The sequence below is a fragment of the Mytilus californianus genome, unplaced genomic scaffold (assembly GCF_021869535.1).
Source record: "Mytilus californianus isolate M0D057914Y unplaced genomic scaffold, xbMytCali1.0.p SCAF_4, whole genome shotgun sequence".
Classification (NCBI taxonomy): domain Eukaryota; kingdom Metazoa; phylum Mollusca; class Bivalvia; order Mytilida; family Mytilidae; genus Mytilus; species Mytilus californianus.
Genome location: NW_026262690.1, coordinates 117,580,637 through 117,599,304, shown reverse-complemented (window position 1 = coordinate 117,599,304; position 18,668 = coordinate 117,580,637). Strand labels below are relative to the sequence as shown.

The 18,668-nt window shown below is 31.5% G+C and overlaps 1 protein-coding gene across 3 annotated transcripts; it reads left to right on the top strand.

Annotated features, from left to right (window-relative positions):
* Positions 1–1,895: 1,895 nt before the first annotated feature.
* LOC127739239 (U11/U12 small nuclear ribonucleoprotein 48 kDa protein-like) lies at positions 1,896–15,347 on the top strand. 3 transcript variants are annotated; one of them, XM_052250861.1, is made up of 9 exons: positions 1,896–2,000; positions 3,979–4,114; positions 4,787–4,903; positions 5,944–5,995; positions 10,158–10,211; positions 11,118–11,306; positions 11,799–11,917; positions 13,242–13,318; positions 14,534–15,346. In XM_052250861.1, the coding sequence occupies exons 2-9, from the start codon at positions 3,983–3,985 to the stop codon at positions 14,754–14,756; spliced, it is 963 nt and encodes a 320-aa protein (XP_052106821.1). In that variant the 5' UTR covers positions 1,896–2,000; positions 3,979–3,982; the 3' UTR covers positions 14,757–15,346. The 3 variants fall into 3 exon arrangements, with proteins under 3 accessions (XP_052106821.1, XP_052106822.1, XP_052106820.1); XM_052250862.1 differs by having other exon boundaries at positions 1,902–1,982; positions 14,534–15,347; XM_052250860.1 differs by lacking the exon at positions 1,896–2,000 and adding an exon at positions 2,662–2,709 and having other exon boundaries at positions 14,534–15,347.
* Positions 15,348–18,668: the final 3,321 nt, after the last annotated feature.

The window sequence follows — 18,668 nt, the reverse complement described above, 5'->3', positions numbered from 1 at the left end:
GCACAATTTGTGCCTATAGGAATATATACAACCTGTCAAAGAATCGTATTGCCAAAACGTACTTGTCGTCGTTTGTTGCTGAGTGACATATTTGTTTTTCGTTCATTATTTTGTACATAAATTAGGCCCGGTTAGATTTCTCATTTGAATTGTTTAAATTTGTCATTTTGGGGCCTTTTATGAGGGTTGGAATGCCCTTTACCGTCAGGAGTCAAACGGTCATTTTCGGCTACCGTTAGCGTCAAATTGGTTAAAATTTTATCGTGATTTTATAGTTGTTACTAATTTCTGTGTCATTTGGTCTCTTGTGGAGATTTGTCTTTTTTTTATGCCCCACCTACGATAGTAGAGGAGCATTATGTCTTTCGGTCTGTGCGTCTGTTCGTCCGTCCGTCCGTCTGTCCCGCTTCAGGTTAAAGTTTTTGGTCAAGGTTGTTTTTGATGAAGTTGAAGTCCAATCAACTTGAAACTCAGTACACTGTGCATGTTCCCTATGATATGATCAAATTAGAGTTTTGACCCCAATTTCACTGAACATAGAAAATGATAGTGCGAGTGGGGCATCCGTGTACTATGGACACATTCTTGTTATCCTTGATGTTATCAAGGAGAAAACTCAATTGCAGCTTCGGTCATTTAATCGCACTTCCAGTAGGGATATCTTGCATATTTAGGTTTTGCTTTACAGAGTAGGCATTAATGGGTTGCAGCAATACAACTGTAATCAAAACTAAGTACAATTTATTCAAATAAGAGAACGTCCGTTTGATAGGATTGTGTGAATGTGTAGTGTACAGAGTCGAACAGTCCTAATTGTCAACCAAATTGAACGGATGCATGCAATTCATCTAAAACATCAAAAGAGTTTTTGACGTTTTTTGTGTGTATAGTTTAGGTAACAAAGACATGATAGGGACCTTCAAATGTTCAGAGTAGACATTAAGCTGAAATGTGCCGGGTAGTGACATGATCGTTAACTAATTGTCTCTCTGTGCAGGAAGCTCATCGCAGGGTCTTGAATGATTGTAGACACATTTTTATTTTATTCTTTACGATTCAGTGTAGCATTTATTTCATACTACTACCACATTGCTGGCTGCTTTATCGGTCGATACGTACACAAAACGCTTTCTGAGTTCTAAAGGATGCTTTTAATCCAAGAAATAGTACTTTTACTTAGCCTTTTATCAATTTCTAAATTATTTTCGAAATATGAATACGGCAGTTATTTCGCTTTCAGGCCAACAAATTAATGTAGTATGGAGCGATAGTATGGGACTCCTATACACAAACACCAAAAAGCCTGAAAGGACAAAACGACAAGCAGCAAGATTTATAACAAGAGACTACAATTCAAGACAAGATGTATTTTCAAAATAACAAGCTTTTTAAAAGACTGTTATAAATTGATAGTATATAAATAACAGTACTAAAAAAGCAGAAAAAAAGAGGGGTCCGTAACCTTGTTTTAGAGATAAAAGCCATTAAAAAATTGGCGGGAAATGATTCTCTCTAGACTTTTCATACATTTAACATCGACACCTTTTGTCTTTCAAAAACTATGAAAAAATAACAAGGATTTTATAAGATTTTCAATTATGGTTTTTTTTAAGCTACATATAATAAAATTATGAAACGATAAATAGGGGTTAGCAGGCAACGTTTTTAATGGCACTACATGGATTAAACCAGAGGATTTCGATTAATCTGAGTAAAAAGAGTAAAAAAAAAGTAGCAAACATCCTTAAGCCAAAAGCTAATATTATAAAAACATTCACCCGCAAATATGATAACTGTACATAACAATGTTAGCATCACTCACCCGTCTATTTTAGTAATTCTTTTTGACTCGGGCCGAGGGCTGTTTGGGTCGAGTTTGCTGTATTCGTCCTGCAGATTTAACCAAAACCCGAAATGGGAAGAAACATATAGGAATACTAAAATGATGTCTTGTATTCGTGTTGTGGTGTATCCTTGTTAAGGTCAAGTAAAAACTGAAAGTAATTGAATTTCGTACAAAATTAAATGTTTGGCATGCTGATACAGTGATGCACACAGGATCAATCATCAAAAATTTACAATTCATCCAAACTAAAAATTTATCAACAATTTCATAATTCAAATCAGCGTAGTTCTTATGTTGATGTTCTAAGTAATAAATTAGAAAGGTCATCTCTGTGTAAAAGAAGATTGAGTGCACACAATCTTGCTATAGAAAAGGGCGACATTTAGGTTTACCAACCAATGAACGAGTTTGTAATGTATGTAAATCGGGTGAGGTAGAAGATGAAAATCACTTTCTATTGAATTGTGAATTTTTTTTAAATACAGAATAAACTTTAAAACTATTATATTAAATATACTTCCTACAAGTTCTAGTGAGAGTCAGCTAGATATGAAACGTTGCATTAATAGCAACTCTTTAAAAGTCCTGAAAGTGACAAGTTCTTATATACATAAATGTCTGGTAATGAGATTTTAGCTTCTTAATTATAACATATTATTTTATTATGCTGTATTCATTGTTATAATGTACTGAAATATGGGCCTTTGCCAATTATTGTAATTGTGTTTGTGCCAATAAAATATTTGTATTTGTATGATATGACTCACCTAAGATTTTGAGACTGCCTGAGAGTGAATCAGTGTCTGATCAGACAGTGATAATCTAACACAACATAAATTTCTAATGTTTTATAAAGCACAAAAGTATGTTACAAATGATGTGTATTTCAATTATTATTGTACATCAGATTTTAATTAAAAAGTTCTGGAAGGTGATGCCTCCCCCTTTGTATGCAATGTTAATATGTTAGATAGTGAAGCACCAGCATTCTACATGTAGATTAGCTAGGCATGTATTTATATCTACATTTTAACAATGCATTGATCAGCTGGGGGTCTGAATTTTTACCAGGACATTTTTCCCTTCATGTTATAATATTGCACCATTTGATGTTTAAGTCCAGATAGCCTGGGTGTAAAGAGAAGGTCAATGATGCCAAAAAAAGAGCATCGAAATAAACAAAAACATTTCCGTATTTTGTAATTCAGCTAAGATTTTTTTCCGGGAAATTCATATTGAACATCATGTTGTATACATAACATACATGTATGATCATAATTAACTGTCTTATTTTTCAATTACAAGTTATACTATCACACTGTTTCATGTTTGGTGGTGAAAAGACCAACCAGTCACCCTAATGTGTTATAATAATTAGTTTCAACTTGGGGATATATCATATAAACATGATAAAAATATCATATAAACATGATAAAAATATCATATAAACATGATAAAAATATCATATAAACATGATAAAAATTAAACCCAATTGGATATAAATTTGCATGCAAAAAATCTAAAAGATTTATTTAAGAACAAACATTAAAAAGTGCATTTTAGATCATTTATACAAACAAAATACATGACATGTAGTGGGGTAGCGACTTTTCCATTTTAATGGCCTACCTTACATAGATGATGTTGTAGTCTTGCATGAATTCTTATTATAGTTGTAGACAGTGTACGTATTATACATGTTATAGAATATAGAATATTTAGTAATATTAAATGACTGAATAATAGCCAACAATAAATCTTACGGGGCGATGGATCATATAGTTATGATACAGTACACTACAAAATATAATATACGAGTCTAAAAGGGTACAACATCACCAAAAAATAATAATAAAATGAACAAATGTTAAATATTTCGGATAACAGATATCCTTCATCAGAATATTTAGTAATATATATATATATATAAATATAAATAAAGATTCAAAGTCAAGCATAAAATATTTCAAAATTTAAATATTAATAAATGTTTTCAAAGCTCTCAAACATGTCCAAATTTCACTGACAAAAAAAACAAACACTGCATGACAGATAACACAGAAAAATGCCTATCTGCTAAATCTAATTTTAGTGAAGTTAGCTTTTTTAATGATAAATAAATTCTAATTTAGAAAGATGATGGAATATAACATGTTGGAAGACAGGGACAGTACTGTAAGAGAGTTACAGGATTATCTTAAAGAATGTCAGAATGAAGTTACACATATCCTGGAGTATGTAGGATGGACACCAGAACACTTTATAAAGGTATCTTATGCGACAAATGGAGTGAATTTTGTCATTTACAATCATCCTCTGTGGCAGTTGTTGGCCCATTAGTATATATACTAGTCCCCTGCCCTATTGAGTGATCCTGCCATTTGGTTCCTTTCATCAGATGACTTGCACACACATAATACCTTGGAAAATTAGTTATTCTTTTGTCTTTGACCTTTCAATATTTTTTCAAAATCTTACAATCAATCTTAGTGGACAGGTGGTACAGTTTGCATCAACTTATTCAACTTTTTATGAATGCCTAATTGTTGTATAACTTATATGGTAATATCCCAAAAAGTGGTATGACCCAAACCATGTCAGCTAACTGATAACATGATTTGAGAATATTTTACTGTGTAAAACAGAATTTGATTAGTTTCTGTTCTAATATTCCTTAGAATCTTTCTCTTTCATTAGGAACATTTTCCAATTTTGATGAAAGATCTATTATTATGTTTTCTATAGTAAAATTATGAGGTCAAATTTGTAGGTATGGGGGAAAGTGTAAGCCCAGTGATTTTGTAAATATCAAGTTCTCTTTCAAAAGAAGCTTTAAATATCATATACAACATAAATGATATTGTGCGAATAGATGTCAAAAAATAATTTGTTCTATATAGATAATGATTTACATCATGTTTGTTATTTTATTTGTTTTAGCAAGATGATATTGTTTCCTGTTCATTTGACAGCAGTCACAGAATGCCTAGGAAATATCTGACTAAACATGAAGAAAAATGTGAATTGTTGTATGTTGGCTACAAAAAAGAAGACTTGGTAATTTTACTAATAAAATGGAAATTGTCTAAATGAAAGTTATTGTTCATGTTAGACAGGAATTTGTTTACACTTGAAATTGTTAAAAAAACATTGATGCCTGTCATTAAACAAGAGTTCAGTCTAGGTGCATTTCTGGTTTTCACTATACTTAATAAATTAGGTCATTTTCTTGTTATTATCAAACTAATGCTGAACTAACTACGATCTTTGATTATGACATTTTCTGACAGATTGATAAATTTTTGTATTTTTGGTAAGGCATGCAAGATTTTCTAGTCTTGTATGATGTCCCCTTGTTGATATTTGTGGTAGATTACATGTTAATATACTCAGAGAATCATGAATAACAAAATTTGACAATTTAATGATACATTTTATGCACAAAAATGTCATTAGATAAATAACACATAGCTGAGAGGGTGATAGAGCAGATTGTTACCCCAAGAAAACACTTGTCAACTGAAGCGAAGCCAAGGTTGACAAAGTCTTTTCGAGGGGTAACAATCTGCTCTATTACCCTCTCAGATATGTGTTATTTAATTTATTATACTGAATGTTCTGTTCTTATTTTCTATTAAATTTTAAATTAAAAGAAATAAAGTATGACAACTGTACATAACAACCATCCGGATTCAATAAAGCACACACTTGATCAAGCGTCTCTGTGAAGGGTAATAAAGTACTTGCCATGGGATAGAGTAAATTATCTCCCTTGTATTAACCAATCAAAATCTGGCATTTTGACCTGAAGTATAATTAATTTAAATGGCATTGTCCAATTCAACATGAATTTGAGGTCAGATTTCTTATAGGCCAGTTTAAGTTCCTTTTTATGAACGAGTTACACCAGTTGACCAGAGATCAATTGGAGTAATTTATGTTTTTGAACAATTGACTCTTACGGAAACATAATATTATAAGCATTGTGACATTGAATATGAATAGGAAAATGCATAACTGTGAAATTGTTCTATTGGAAATTAGAATTAAAATAATTTATGTAAGCCCATTATTGAAATGTACAATTGTATTTTTAGGCTGATGTTATTGGCTATACACAAGACCCAACAAGTAGCAGTGTACACATTGGCAAGTAAAAACAGCATAAATATAGCATTGAAAGTTCAACATTATATTATAGATCACAAAGAACAACATTGTCCCTTTTTTTGCAAATTGTTCTATGATATTAAGAAATGATTGTGTGTAAGTAAACTGTATATTATTGTTAGACCTTTTGCCTTTTGTCAAAGCAAACAAATGATTTACATTGTTCTATTAGTCAACTACACATAGACGATACTTGAGAAAAAAAAATATACCAGTTAAACTTACTGTTTTGTTTTCGTTTGTATAAGATACACAGATTTTTACCCTGGTGTAGGTTTCTGAGAAAGGGTGTGTGTATTATGCATGTCTACATAGTTTTCTTAAGTTTTTTTAAGGTTTGAAAATCAAAATCAGAGATCCACAAATTATAAAACTTTTAAAGGTTTGTCTTAACTGTTTGTATATTGAACTATTGAATTGAACAATATCCAAGATCATTATGTGGTTAAATAAAAATTTAACTACTAGACTGAGTCTAGTTCAAAATGTCCACCAATTGAAGGTTTTCATATTTATGTAAGTTACCCATTTGTTCTAATGCTTAAAAGGCAGTAGAATGTATAAAAAAAATCCTTAAAAAGAGTCAATTCTACATACAGTTAAATATTTAAGGCGCATTACATTTGCATGCATTTGGGGATTAATTTTTTTTTAGCTCACCTGGCCTAAAAGGCCGTGAGCTTTTTTCATCACTTGGCGTCTGTTGTTCGTTGTTCATTGTCCCATTGTCGTCTATTAATTTTTACAAAAATCTTCTCCTCTGAAACTACTGGGCCAAATTTAACCAAACTTGCCAAATCATCATTGGGGTATCTAGTTTAAAAAATGTGTCCAATGACCCCGCCTGCCAACCAAGATGTCCAACATGGCTAAAAATAGAACCTAGGGGTAAAATGCAAGTTTTGCCTATTATTTTGAAAACTGCTATAAATAGAGAAAATCTGATGGGAGCAAACATGTTAAGAATTGTGCTGTACTAAATGTTCATTTACATCAAAACTGTCAGATGACTTCTTATAGGAGTTATTGCCCTTAAATTGTGAATTTTACCATTTCATAAAAATTTTGCCTATTATCTCGAAAAATTATAATACTGTGGATTCATTATTATTCATGGGATACCAGTTTTGTTGAATTCATGGGAATAGGTGAACCAAGAATTTTAAGGTTCGTTGAAGTACAAATTTTCTCTAGTCTATTGTATGCAGACTTTGGCAAAACCACAAAATCAAATATCAATGAAAATACAATTTTTCCTCAATCCACAAAAATTGGTACCCACAAAATAAATGAATCCACAGTAGATGGACAGTGACTTTAAAATACAAAAATGATCAGCAAGACAAGCTCTACAAATAAGTTAACATGACTGAAATCTTCAGTTTACTCCTTATTAGAGTTATTGCCCAAAAATGACGATTTTTTTCCATTCTTTATATCTTAAAAACTTTATTAGATAGATATAAACTTTTGAGATCATTTGTTCTACAAATAAGTCAACATGACCAAAATTGTTATTTGGGTCCTTATCGAAGTTATTGCCCTTTAATGAAGATTTTTCCCATTTTCGCCTATTTTGAAAACTTTAATAGATAGATAGAAACTTTAAATAGAACAATGATCAGCAAAGATCCACAAATAAGCCAAACTCGTTATTAGAGTTATTGCCCTTTAGTGATAATTTTTTACATTTTTTTGCATTTTTTGCCTATTATTTTGAAAACTATGATAGATAAATAGAAACTTTAAAAAGGAAAAATTGACTGAAATTGCCAGTTAAGTCTTAATTGAGGTAATACCCTTTAATGATGTTTTCTTCTAAAATGTGGCCATTGTTGAAGATGCAGGTGAGCTACACAGGCTCTTTAGAGCCTAAAGGGCCTCTAGTTTAAGTTTGTGCACAGCTTTTGATTGCATTTGCGCACATTCTTTTTTAAGGTAGAACAGCTAAATATAAAGATAATTAATAAATAAGTATGATGATAGTTATTAATTTTGAAAATATTTATAATTTTAAATTATATATATTTTTCATATTGAATTTCTACAAATGGTCCGAAATCATTCCATGCTCACTACAATGAGAATTTTTTTCAGCTCACTCATGTAATTTTGTGTTTCATGACAGTATTTTAAAATTAACACTAGCAGTAGCAGTTGTATGTAGAAGTGTGAATGAAAAAACAGAGTACCGGTATCTGATTGAGCAATTCCGAAAATTTAAGAAAGGAGAAGTTGGGCAAATTCATTTTCTTAAAGCAGTGAGCTTCAAATATTCAGCTTGTTCCGACATGTAAAATAGGTACTTTTACTCTTCAGATTTGCATCTCTAAGGCTTGGTGATTGTGCATAATAAAATGAACTTATCCTGCTCGAAATCACACTTCCACCTCCTCGTAAGTGAGCACGGCACATAGACTCACGAGAGAGGTTATTGTAAAAAATAAGTAAATAAATAAATGAATAAGTATAATTTACTTGTGTAAACCTTAATTTACCTGTATAATGAATGGGCGCAAATATTATCAAAAGCTGCATGAAAACGTAATGATTTTACGCACAAATGTAATGCACAGAAAATTTATTTATAAATATAAGTCACCATGGTAATTACAGATATATTGATCAATACCACTACTTCCCTTTATTCATTTCTTTAGTATATAAAACAATAACATATATATAGCTATCAAGAGTTAAATTTAACACAAATATTGTAAAAATATAATTTCTGTTTTAATTATCTCCCCTTGAATATAACTCGTTATCTTAGTTGGCCTAATCTCAACTTCATTGATTAATTTATTAATCTAGATTGCTAGTTTATTTCTAAAGTTTATCTCTAAGTATAAGAACAGATTTTTTAGATAACTTAGTGTACAATATACAATTATGGCCCGTAGAGAAGGTGAATATGCAAAATTGTCAACACGAAAAGGTTATTTCACTGAGGGAGCAGCCTGAAGTGAAATAATTTTTTAGGGTTCACAATTTTGGATATTCATTGCTTCTAAGGGGCCACAATTGTTTTATTATACCGATCTAACAGTGGAAGGGCCTTTTGAAACATTGAAAAAGCATGTAACCTACTGTATCGTAACAAACACAAGTAAACGTTCAAAAATAAATTTGTGTCTTAGAATTTCTCATATGTACAACAAAAGTAGAATCTTTTTTGAGGAATATTGATGGCCCTGAAAAGGACTGTTTATAAGAGATATCCTCGGCACTAGATGTATTTCCAAAGCCTTGTTTCCTCGTCACTTGATGGGCTTCCTGTTACTTGAAGTTGAACGTTGCCATTTTGTTTACTTACGTCTGTGACATCATTTTCATGGGAGATAACTTGTGTACAAATCAAGAAACTCAAAAGGTTATTCATCGGTGAATTATATGGTTATTCTCCGCTGGTGTAAATTTTTAGGGTTATTCGTCCCTCCTTGCAAATGAAAATTAACTGAACTAGATATCATTGAGATGAGAGCCATCTCTGTGGGCCCCGCTGTGAATAATGTGTGGTAAAAAATTTGTATCTTTATCATTGGACATGGGGTTGTCAACTGAAACCGAAGTTTATGACCTTGACCTTTGACCTAGGAAGTTGTACATAAATTATGACACACCCTCTGGTGTTGGTTAATATATATGTCAAGTATAAACTTTGAAATCCTGACGGTTCTCTAGATATAGAGCGGACACAATTTGTTAAGGACGGACGGACAGACTGATCACTATAGGGCGTCCGCCATTCGGATAGGGCCCTAATTATTCCGTGTCACGTGATAACGTGATACCCAATAGAATTGTTTATAATATATGTAAGTATAATAATAAAAAATAATGAATTGACAATATTGGAAATTCAACATATGATGTGAGGTTATTTTCATTTTGGGGTATGAACAATAAAGTTACTCATAGTCCATTATATTCTAGAATAGCAAATTATAAATTTTATATTTCTCTGGAGCCTGGAAACTGTTTTATTAACCATCAATTGAAAAGAATGGAGTGTATGAATTGATACAAGCAATGGGAATAGAACTTTTATTGCTGCTCATCATCTCAAAATAATAACAATCAATCAGTTCCTCAACCACCAGAAAACTGTTCCTTCAGAACTTCTTTTACTATATTTCAGATAGAGAAACAATGAACAGAGTTTTGAGAGACCACCATGTACAGAATCATTCAAGTATGTATACTCATTATATTATACAATATCAACTGATCTTTAGAACTGTTTAAAAACATCAGTGATACAAATATTAATTAAAAAAATGATTGGATGAGAGAAATAATGACTTAAGCAAAGAAGAGTCCAATTTAAATCTAAAGGAACAACACTGCATGTATCTTTTATAAATAGGTCAATATGTGCAATCTTTTTCAGGTATGCAGTTGGATGGGTTAAATTTTCTTTAATTCCTCTGTCTATATTGTAATTTTATGTGTGATAGTTTATTTAGAAGCTAAGACATTTTCACACATGTGGTTTAATTTTTGAAGTACCATATAAGAATTTTGTTTCCACAATCTAGCGCAACACAAAAAGCCCTTTATGATGCGGCTTCTCAAAGTAAAAAATTCAGTTTCCACAAAACGAATTTATCTTGAAATTCAGTTCTTTGCAAACATTAATAACTTCGTAGTTTTTTTTTGTTCTTTATTATATTTCTCAGCAAAGTTAAGTCAAATCACTGAAATATCAGCATGCTCAATATCATGACAATTGTCCCTTACTTTGAGACTCATTAGGAACATTGACCCAGATAACTGTTTTTAGTAAGAATTAGAATCGAAACAAACAAAGCAACATCTTAATGAAAATCAAAATGCTTTATGAGTTTAAAAATAGCAAATCAGTGTACAAACACATAATAATGCAATAAAAACTGACCGCCACGAAATAGCACAATGGTGTTGAAAGTGGCATTAAACACAAATCAATCAATCAATCATTAAAATGCACAATTACTATCACTTGGAAGCCAAGTCAATCTACTTATAAGCTGAAAGGTATAAATGAGGGGAAAATTGGAAAATATTAATCTTTGATGTAATTTTTCAGTGATTAACTTTCTGTTTTATTTTTGTTCAGTATTTTTTGCACAAGATAAAGTACCTTTGACACCAAATGAGGTGACAGTTCAGTTGACACCAGCTGAGAGGGCAGCTATTCATGACTATGTAGTGGAGAAAGCTAAAAATGAGAGGAGACTTAACAGACATGAATCTGACCAGTTCTTATCGACTGATTTACAAGAAATGGTGAAGCAAAAAGATGCATGTGAGTAGTAAATTTATTTGAATGTAGAAATACTTCTTCTATCTGTGGGTATATAACCCCTCCAAACTGGGGATATGTTTTAAGAGGGAAAAAACTTATATATTAAAAGAGTTCTTGATGAATACTAGTGTTAGGGACTTTTTGAAATGAAAAGTAAAAAAGATCTTTTAAAAAATTTATGTTAAAAGACAAATTGTTTGTCTTCTGTTAAATTTATTCATAATTTATAATCAGATGTCACCTTCATACAACTTCTTTTTGAATATGAAAAAAATTATCTTTGAGGAAATTTTTTAATTTAAGGTTTAAAGGTTTAAATCAATGTAAATTAAACGAAATGAGCTGATTTTTTTTTTATTATCAAAAACTCTTTTCTTTTTATATCAAAATCTAACCTATTTAAGCAGTTTTTTTAAATAATTCTTTAATCTGAACAAAAAAAAATCTTTGGACTGTATACTTTATTTTTAATTGTAAAAACCTTGTTTTCAGTGGACAGAAACAAACCTAAAAGTTATATGGAATATTTGGCACAACAAAGAGATTATAAACGTAGGAGACAATCTTACAGGGCAAAGAATGTACATATTACAAGGAAATCTTACACCGAGGTATGTCCTATCAGGGTGAATAATGTTGTTTAATCCTACAGCAGGGTAATAGTCCAACAGGGGACAGAATGTACATATTACAAGGAAATCTTACACTGAGGTATGCTATAGGGGATAAATAATGTTAAATAACCCAACAGGTCAAAAAGAAAGTCTGTTCAAATTGAGTCTTGGACAAGAAAGAATGTGTGTTCTGTGACAACAAAACCTTACACTGAAGTAAATGTTTTCGGCAAAGAATGTTCACATAACAAAGAAATCTTACACTTAGATAAGTGGCATGTTATGGTCATAAAGAAATCCTAAACTTAGGTTAGTAGTAAAGAGTATTTTCATAATTAAAAAAAAAAACTGCAAAAAAATATTTGCTCTTCTGCATTTATATTAGCTCTTCTGCATTAAGATTAGCTGTATTCAAGACTATATCATGAAACATTACAAATCTTCATTGGTTTCCCTCTGAGAAAGAAATGGAGGATATAGAGATAGAAAAATGTATTCATGGAATTTGGATTTTTTGCAATTTTAATATCAGAATGAATTGTGGATATATAATCATTGCTTTATAAATTCAATAAGAAATAATTATTAAAGCACTTATGTAGGCTGCTCAAAATACCAGAAATTATTGCACTGATTAAATATACTGTAGAGAATATCTGAAAGTTGAATTTCCTTATTTATGAGTAAATTGCTCCAGTGGATGCGTCAATTAATTTAGGGGAAAATGAGTTTAATCCTAATCATTCTTTAAATGTTTGAACATTGGTTTTGAAATAATACCTTCTCAGTTCACACACTTTTTGTAATTCATTCCATTGTTTTGTTTCCTGCTTTTTCTAACCAATCACTGTATTAAGGATGTTCACTTGTCATGTTTTGGAATTTTTGTCAGATTTTCAGAATCCTCTGGTTTCATCCATTTGAAAGCTTATAAAATTTTGCCCACTAACCCCCATTTTTCTTTTTATAAATCTTTTACATGTATAATTATAAGCCATCTGTAAAAGTCATATAAAATCTTTGTTATTTTTTAATAGTTTTTGAGAACTTAAACTTGTCAAAGATAAAGCTATGAACAATCAAGAGAGAACATTTTCCCGCCAAAATTTCAATGGCTAGTATCTCGAAAACAAGCACACGGACCTATATTTTTTTTTTCCCTCTTTTGGTTCCTTTATTAATCCCCTGTCAATATATACTAGTGTTATGAAAAGCTTGTTATTTTAAAACTGAGTAGCGAACTTCCTTAAAAGGATTCTTAATTATGTAAATCATCTCAAAAATATTGACCACCATAATGTAGTTTGATTTGTTTATTTAGATCATCAGAGAAGTGATAGAAAATCAGACAGAATATGTAGCCATGTTGAGACAAGAAGAAGCTGAATCAGCACCAAGGTAAATGATTTGATACGTCTGGTACTTTATAATCATACCTTAAAAGGCTAATAGGAATTACCAAAAACTTTGGACAGCTCAAAAAACCACACCAACCACCAACTCCTCCTAAAATAGTTTAAACAACAAAAAACAAGACAGGGTCCAGATAGCCTACCTTGGTACGAGCAAAAAAAGTGTGGCGGTGATAGACCAGTTTTATTCGCTCAATAACCCCCCATCCCTTTTGCCAGTCTAGATCATATGTTGTAAAAATAAAATGTTGAGTTGCACCATGTAAGATATTGTCATATTTGCTATGCAGTGACTTTCTATTTGACGATACTTTCAAAAAATCTTAAACAGAGTTTCATCTTCAAAGTTGTTTCTTTATCAGATTTCTAGCTTTGCCATACTTATATATCGGACAATTTAAATTTTATATATAAAGGACATATCTCTCTGTCAATCATATAAACTTTGCTACAATATAGCAATGGCATATAGAAATTTCTCTGTAACAGTGGAGAACAATGCATCTATTCAGAGGTTGAACTGGATAATCATGTTGTTTTATTGTGTCAGTCATTGTAAGGCATGGTGTTCAAGGACAGTCAATGTTCCTATTAATGCACAGATCAGCACAATGAGAAGAATGATCTTTCTTTTGATACTATAGGTGTTAGACCACCAATTCAAAATCCCTATCTATTCAACCAAATTTTGCAATTTTCACAGCTTTCTCAATATTTTACCTTAAGTTTAACTTCATAGAAACCGGATATACCCGGAATTGTACGTGTATCACCTTTCTACATGCCAATTTTCATCCCATGTTTAAAGTCTTCTAAGAAAGAACTGACTTTCAGAAGCCAAGTACTAATAAAAATAACCCCTGGTTTTCTGAAAATCTTAAATTAGTATACTATGGAGCGCATTAATCCTCAATTTTTAATGCAAACTCATAGACAAGTAAATTCTGGCTCAAAATGGTCTAAATATATTTCTCTTTCACCAAAAGTTTCATTTCTGCAAATTTGTTAGTTAGTTTAAGTAAACAATGACATCAAAAGCACTATTTTGTATAAGAGAGTATGGCTACATTTACATACATTCTAAATTGGAGGGAGTGAATTGGTGGTCTGACACCTAAAGTTTATAAAACATGAAGACTGTACCAATATTCAAGAATCTGGTTAGTGTTAGTAAATTTGGTAAATTTGTTTTATTTTGCAGTAGGCTAGAAGAAAAACCAGATGAATCAGATGAACTTGATGATCTAAATGAAGAAGAAAAAGAAGATATCAAAGATAATGGCCATAGAGGAAGAAGTAAAGTGAAAAAGAAGAAAAAACACAAGAAACACAAACATAAACACACAAATAAATCTGCTTCTAGGTCAAAGAGTAGGTCAAGGTCTGAAAGCAGATCACGATACAGGTCAAGGTCAAGGCAATAGTCATATATTGGATCTCATATAGCTCACTTGTTACAATTGCATGAGCATAAAGCTCTTTGTCATCAGTTTGTTTCTTGTTAGAAGGGTGACTTTAAAAGGATGTTTGCTTTGTAGACACTGCAAGAATAAAAAATTTGATGCCACCCAGTATTTGACATGGGTTACAGGTTGAATAAAATGTATAATTACACCTTATATAAGAAAGCCAGATTTTGATTGGTTGATAGCATGTTTATTTTTCGCATATTCTAATATTTTTTCCTCATTTCAAACAAATTTGCCTGTTTTTCACCACTGCCGGTGAATTTGCCTCAAATACTATGGTATTTGCCATTTTGGATATTCCTTTTTTACCCTCTTGAGCATTTTCCCGCCAAAAATTTTTGGGTAATGGCGTTACATAAAAAAGCGAGCTAATGCGTATTAGTACATGTATAATTCCCGCGGTTCTATGATAATATCCTCTTATCCTCAAAATTATGCATAAACATGTTAATTAGTTTCAATCCAAATCTATTCAGTGTAATTAAACAGATATATCATGTTATGAAGGGGTATTTGCGAAAAATACCAGTCTTGGGATCGAATTTCCATCGCCTAGCGGCTCGGGAAATTTTACAGTCCCATGACTGGTATTTTCCGCATATACCCCTCCATAACATGATATATCTGTTCAAAAACTTTTCAAGAATTTCTGACACAAACCATTGAATTTGTTGAATATTGTAAATGATCCTCATTTATTTGTAATATAATTTTTGTGCATTTCAAACAAAGTTGGGAAAGCAACATACAGTAATTTTTGGTAAATTGGGTCATGGAAAGACCTATCAATGGCAATCGTATGGTAATTGTAAATGGTTGGAACCAACACTAGAAATTGATTCTTTAATTATAAATTGATAAGAGTTATTCCCCTTCCCTTGAAATGTTACTAGTTTCCTGCAATTGAAAGGGCAGCACTAGTAAGAAAAGCATACATATTATTGCTTTTACTTCAATTTTAAATATTTTTAGCTTTATAACTAAGTCTGGATGGTAGTATGGCTATTAAGAGTTCTTAAAAGTAGTTAAGTAATTAATTTTATATAACTGAAATTTGACAAGAAAAAAAACCCAGAGAAGGTCTGCATCCTACTATTGGTCTCTCATGATTGCAGGGAACCAGTTATACTGCCCAAGAAATGGAATTACTTGTATTATATTATTGCAGGCAGTTTCTGGCTTCAGTAGTGCTGAGATTCATGTAAAAATTTGTATGATAAAATTTATGTTCATGTATGAATTAAATTTGCTATGAAATATTGCCATAGTACATTCATGTTTTTGTAATTTTCACATTGTCATAAAACACATATCTCCTTTCATTCATATTTTATATTCATTGCAAATATCATATGAGCTGTGTCAGATAAAAATCGATCTTATGCATATGAATATCAATACATCTGTTAACCTATTTCGGGTTGAAAAAATCTTTATGCAAAGTCTGTAACTGTTGAAAATTGAGTTGATATAAGAACCCTACAAAACAGACCCAAATTCATCTCATAATTCGTATTTGAATGTTCCCAAATCAATCAAAGTCTTATACATGAACATTTATACGTGCACTTGCATAAGGGTGATTTCTATTCGATGCAGCTCATTTTTTACATCATTATAGTCACTTGTAAGAATCTTTTCTAAATTTGTTAAGTCTGTTTTGCTAATAAATGTATGGAATGAATAAAATTGCACAGCAAATTTCTTTTGTAAAATTATTCATGAGATGGTTCCATTAAAATGAAGATTATCTACCTACTGTTTATCAAAACTGTCGGACGACTTCTAATAGGAGTTATTGCCCTTAAATGACGAAATTTTCCAATTATTTTTTTCATTTTTTGCCTTTTATCTTGAAAACTATCATAGATAGAAACTTTTAAATTCCAAAAATGATCAGCAAGACAAGACCTACAAATAAGTCAGAACTCCTTTTTAGAGTTATTGACCTTTAATATTGATTTTCAATTGTTTGCATTTTTGCATAATATCTTGAAAACTATAATAGATCAATAGAAACTTCAAAAAGCAACAAGAGTGCACACGCTGAAATGTCTCGCCTTCTTTATTAATCATTGATATTATGTTGATAGTCCTAAATATAAAGCTTTATTACAACTGTCACATAAACTTAACATTAACCAAAAAACTAAACATTGACCAATGAACCATGAAAATGAGGTCAAGGTCAGATGAACCATGCCAGGCAGACATGTACAGCTAACAATTCTTCCATACAACAAATATAGTTGACCTATTGCTTATTGTTAAAGAAAAACAGACCATAACACAAAAACTTAACACTGAGCAATGAACCGTGAAAATGAGGTCAAGGTCAAATAAAACCTGTGCTACCGACATATAGATCATAAAATATTTCCATATACCAAATATAGTTGACCTATTGCATATAGTATTAGAAAAAAAGACCAAAACTCAAAAACTTAACTTTGACCACTGAACCATGAAAATGAGGTCAAGGTCAGATGAAACCTGCCAGCTAGACATGTACACCTTACAATCATTCCATACACCAAATATAGTAGACCTATTGCATACAGTATAAGAAAAACAGATCAAAACACAAAAACTTAACTATAACCACTGAACCATGAAAATGAGGTCAAGGTCAGATGACACCTGCCAGTTGGACATGTACACCTTACAGTCCTTCCATAAACCGAATATACTAGACCTATTGCTTATAGTATCTGAGATATGAACTTGACCACCAAAACTTAACCTTGTTCACTGATCCATGAAATGAGGTCGAGGTCAAGTGAAAATTGTCTGACAGGTATGAGGACCTTGTAAGGTACGCACATACCAAAAATATAGTTATCCTATTACTTATAATAAGAGAGAATTTAACATTACAAAAAATTTTAACTTTTTTTTCAAGTAGTCACTGAACCATGAAAATGAGGTCAAGGACATTGGACATGTGACTGACGGAAACTTCGTAACATGAGGCATCTATATACAAAGTATGAAGCATCCAGGTCTTCCACCTTCTAAAATATAAAGCTTTTAAAAAGTTAGCTAACGCCGTCGCCGCTGGATCACTATCCCTATGTCTAGCTTTCTGCGACAAAAGTCGCAGGCTCGACAAAAATGATCAGCAAGACAACACATCGGTCAGCATGGATGAAATTGATAGTTGTCTTCTAATAGGAGTTATTGTCTTTAAATGATTATTTTTACCATTCTGTGTGTTTTGACCAGAAACTAGAAGATAGAAACTGTAAACAAAAAAAATTTCAGCAATAAATAAAACATAAAGAGAAATTTAGTCATGAATTATATTCTATTCTACAATGTTGGAGAGTGTCCATTGTTGAAAATGCGCATAGACCTAGGTGAGCGACATAGGCTCTAGTTTTATATGCTTGCAGATCTTCAGCTTTGTTGTAGTTCAGGTTGAGTGACTTTCCCCATATAACAAATACATGTACATATTAAGCCACACTATACACCTATGAACACAGTGTCGACAGTGCATGTCCCTGGTACACCTCACAATTCATATGAATTCTGAGAAATGAACTTTTAACAATTCCACACAGGGGCATTGATAGCTTACCAACACATCTAGTTTAAACATTATGAAATCCAATGAAAGAAATCCTTAAGTATGAAAAAACGAGAGAAAAAGTCCTCAAACAATTCCATCATAGGAGGTGGACAACTTAATATGTTTGCAATCTTTCTGTGATGTTTCAAAGTTGATTACACAAAATACTAAATAGGTACTGTCTTTTGTAAATTTTGCTGAAAAATGACTGAAGATCCCAAGGTTGGAAAAATGGGGAAAAAATTCCTCAAGCTATTCCATTATACAATGTAGCAGTTGGACAGCTTCAATAT